We start from the raw sequence: 2,636 nt of genomic DNA on the forward strand, positions 1-2,636 counted from the left end.
TTTCTAGTTTCATCTAAATGTTATTGACTACACCTTTCCCCAGAGGCGGATGTAACGTATAATCAATGGATTAAACTCATCAACATTCTGTTGGGTTTAATTGGTGTGAATGGTAAATGGAGGGACATAATTTTTGAGCAAAAGACATATTGTTTTGGAAAAGGTGTGACTGTTCAGATAGTTGTGTCTGTTCAGAAAAGGACACAATATTTTGAATGAACAGACATGACTCTTTCAAAGGATACACCTTTTAAGTGAATTATTGCCACCTTTCAGAAGAGGCATCTGATGGCTATATAAACCTGCTTTCATCCACAGGTTTAGAAATGAATGAAAATTTTTTCTGAAATAAAAACTCTCTTCTCGACTTCAAAAACATTCTGTGTGATCAATCAAACTGTTGAGTGAGTTCGTAGAATCCAACAATTTGAGGTACCGCTATTGTTTGGATTGTAGGCCATTTTATCCTAGGAGGAAGATTTCATAACCTCAGGTACAGTGAGGGAAATTATTCCTTAAGGACACTTCGTGAAGTCGGATGATTTGACCTTAAATTCTGTTTCATCTATTTTCTGAAATCTAACACACTTTTTGGACAGATTATTAGTAATTTTGTATTGAAGGTGTTATAGAACTTCAAAGGCGTTCTTGTTTATACATGAACTATTGTTGAAGTTGGTGTGGCATTTATACAGATTCTTGTACCCGAACTGCATAAAATAACACATTCCCATACCGATTCTTTGATAAGGTAACAAATTTCATCAGAAGAGGTGAAAAACATGCCCACATATAAGAAGTACCAAAAATAGAAAACATTACGAAAAGACATGGTTTTCTACAAATGATACCCAATCATTTATACAAAATAAGAACCTTATAGTTGCACCAAAAGGAAATAAGGGAAAAGTGTCTATTCATATGATGATACATGAAAAAGTACAATGATATACAAATATGCAGTCGAACATGACCTTGTTATTGTTTTATTCAAATACAAACCACAATCAAAATACAACTTAAGAAGATACAATAGCTCAAGAAAAAAGTGGAACGAAATGTAGATAGGGGTATGCATTCAGTCTATTTGTAAGTCTGAACGCCTGTGAAGATAGTTTGAATTACAGTCATACTAACCGTGAAAATAATAGCAAGGAACACAAGAAAACTCCAAGGACCACTAAAATATCTTTGCTTCATTTCAGCACAGGCAATTACTAGAGGGAGGCGTTTACTTGTGAAGTAAGTAGAAATCTGTCGTTTGACATTCCTAATAGCTTGAGGATTGGACTCAGTAGGTACTGTTATGTCTCTTAAGAATTTAATCAGTTGATCATCGCCAGCAGGACCATTGATCTGGATTATTCCTCTGGCTCGCAGCTCCTTAAAATCTTCCTCTCCATTGATTAACATGCACATGAAATTCAAGTAAGATGAGATCCCAAGGGATCTATTTTGTAAGCTGCACACATATTCGTAAGTACCTAGGTTACAAAAAAGTTTCACAGTCCATTCGTCGATAGTTAGTTTTGGAAGGAATAACATTCCTGATAAGATAGATGACTCAAAGCGGATGCCTGTGGAAGGATTACTTGCACATGTGCATCGAATACCTGCTTTCTTCAACTCTGTGGCTGTGAAAGGTGGGCAAAGATCTTCTTCTTTGTTGTTGTCTTCTTCTTCTATATCATCTCCAAGTAAAACACCGATCCATAAGTCTTTATAATATTGAAGAAGATGTACAGGAGCTTGAGCCTCCCCCTGCTGACGTTGAAGACAAGAGACACCCTTGATATAATCAAGAAATGTAGGACTTGGAGCAGAAGATATGTTTAACAGCGGCATTTGGAGGAACCTTGTGGTTAAAAGGTCCAACGTAAACTCTTCACATCTAAATGCACGTGCTAGCGCGTCTATGACCTGGAAAGGCAGTTGATTATCATACAATAATAGGTCATGACGCACCAAATCTCTATCACGTTTCTTCACATTCAACCAGCTCCTCCTGCAACTAGTAATTATATTGTCGTTGCAGATGAATTCAATAATAAAGCAGGCGTCGAGGAACATCATCAGACACCACATAGGGTCACTTGTTTGTTCGAATCGAGGAGAGTAAAATTTCCGAGTTTTGAGCAATTGTTCTTCTACTCTTGCATACACTTTTTCAATGGATACATCGTCTTTTACTCTTTCTGCTAATTCCATCACTGCTTTCCGCTTTAAATATTCCATGGGTTTAACATGAGGTTTTTCATGGTGGATTGGACCAATGGAAACCGCACGGGGACCAAAGAACTTCTGATAAATTTCCTTTCCCATAGGCTCGGTAAGTGTAGATGGAATACCGAAATGTATTTCTTGTGTCGACTCTTGATGTGGCATTGTACCTAACGGAAAGCCAGGTATATCAATGGCAGAATGTAACCAGTCAGCCACTTCGGCTGCTCTACTGTTGAGAGCATCAGCCTCATGAATCGACATTTGAGATATTTATATATGTATATGCAGATAGATGATAAGATCAGTTGGACCATCCAAGCATATATATATCGAGAATGAAAATTATGAATCTACCGTAAGATCTTGCACTTCAATCAGTATCTGCAAAAAGCTACAAGTTTTTATAGCTTTAC

The 2,636-nt window shown here is 37.1% G+C and overlaps 1 protein-coding gene across 2 annotated transcripts; it reads right to left on the reverse strand.

Moving 5' to 3' along the window:
* Window positions 1-899: 899 nt before the first annotated feature.
* On the reverse strand, window positions 900-2,636 carry LOC107852724. 2 transcript variants are annotated; one of them, XM_047403939.1, is made up of 2 exons: window positions 1,614-2,636; window positions 900-1,484 (listed from the first exon to the last, which is right to left on the reverse strand). In XM_047403939.1, exons 1-2 carry the CDS (start codon window positions 2,482-2,484, stop codon window positions 1,084-1,086), a joined length of 1,272 nt encoding a protein of 423 aa, XP_047259895.1. In that variant the 5' UTR covers window positions 2,485-2,636; the 3' UTR covers window positions 900-1,083. The 2 variants fall into 2 exon arrangements, with proteins under 2 accessions (XP_047259895.1, XP_047259896.1); XM_047403940.1 differs by having other exon boundaries at window positions 900-1,391; window positions 1,614-2,628.

This window comes from Capsicum annuum, unplaced genomic scaffold (assembly GCF_002878395.1).
Source record: "Capsicum annuum cultivar UCD-10X-F1 unplaced genomic scaffold, UCD10Xv1.1 ctg50065, whole genome shotgun sequence".
In the NCBI taxonomy this organism is placed as follows: domain Eukaryota; kingdom Viridiplantae; phylum Streptophyta; class Magnoliopsida; order Solanales; family Solanaceae; genus Capsicum; species Capsicum annuum.

Bases quoted from the DNA above. Each gene is read 5' to 3' on its own strand.
- LOC107852724 (XM_047403939.1), bottom strand. From the start codon at position 2,484: ATGTCGATTCATGAGGCTGATGCTCTCAACAGTAGAGCAGCCGAAGTG. The intron at 1,485-1,613 runs GTATTCGATGCA...TTTGTAACCTAG, and splicing joins CACAGAGTTGAAGAAAGCAG to GTACTTACGAATATGTGTGC.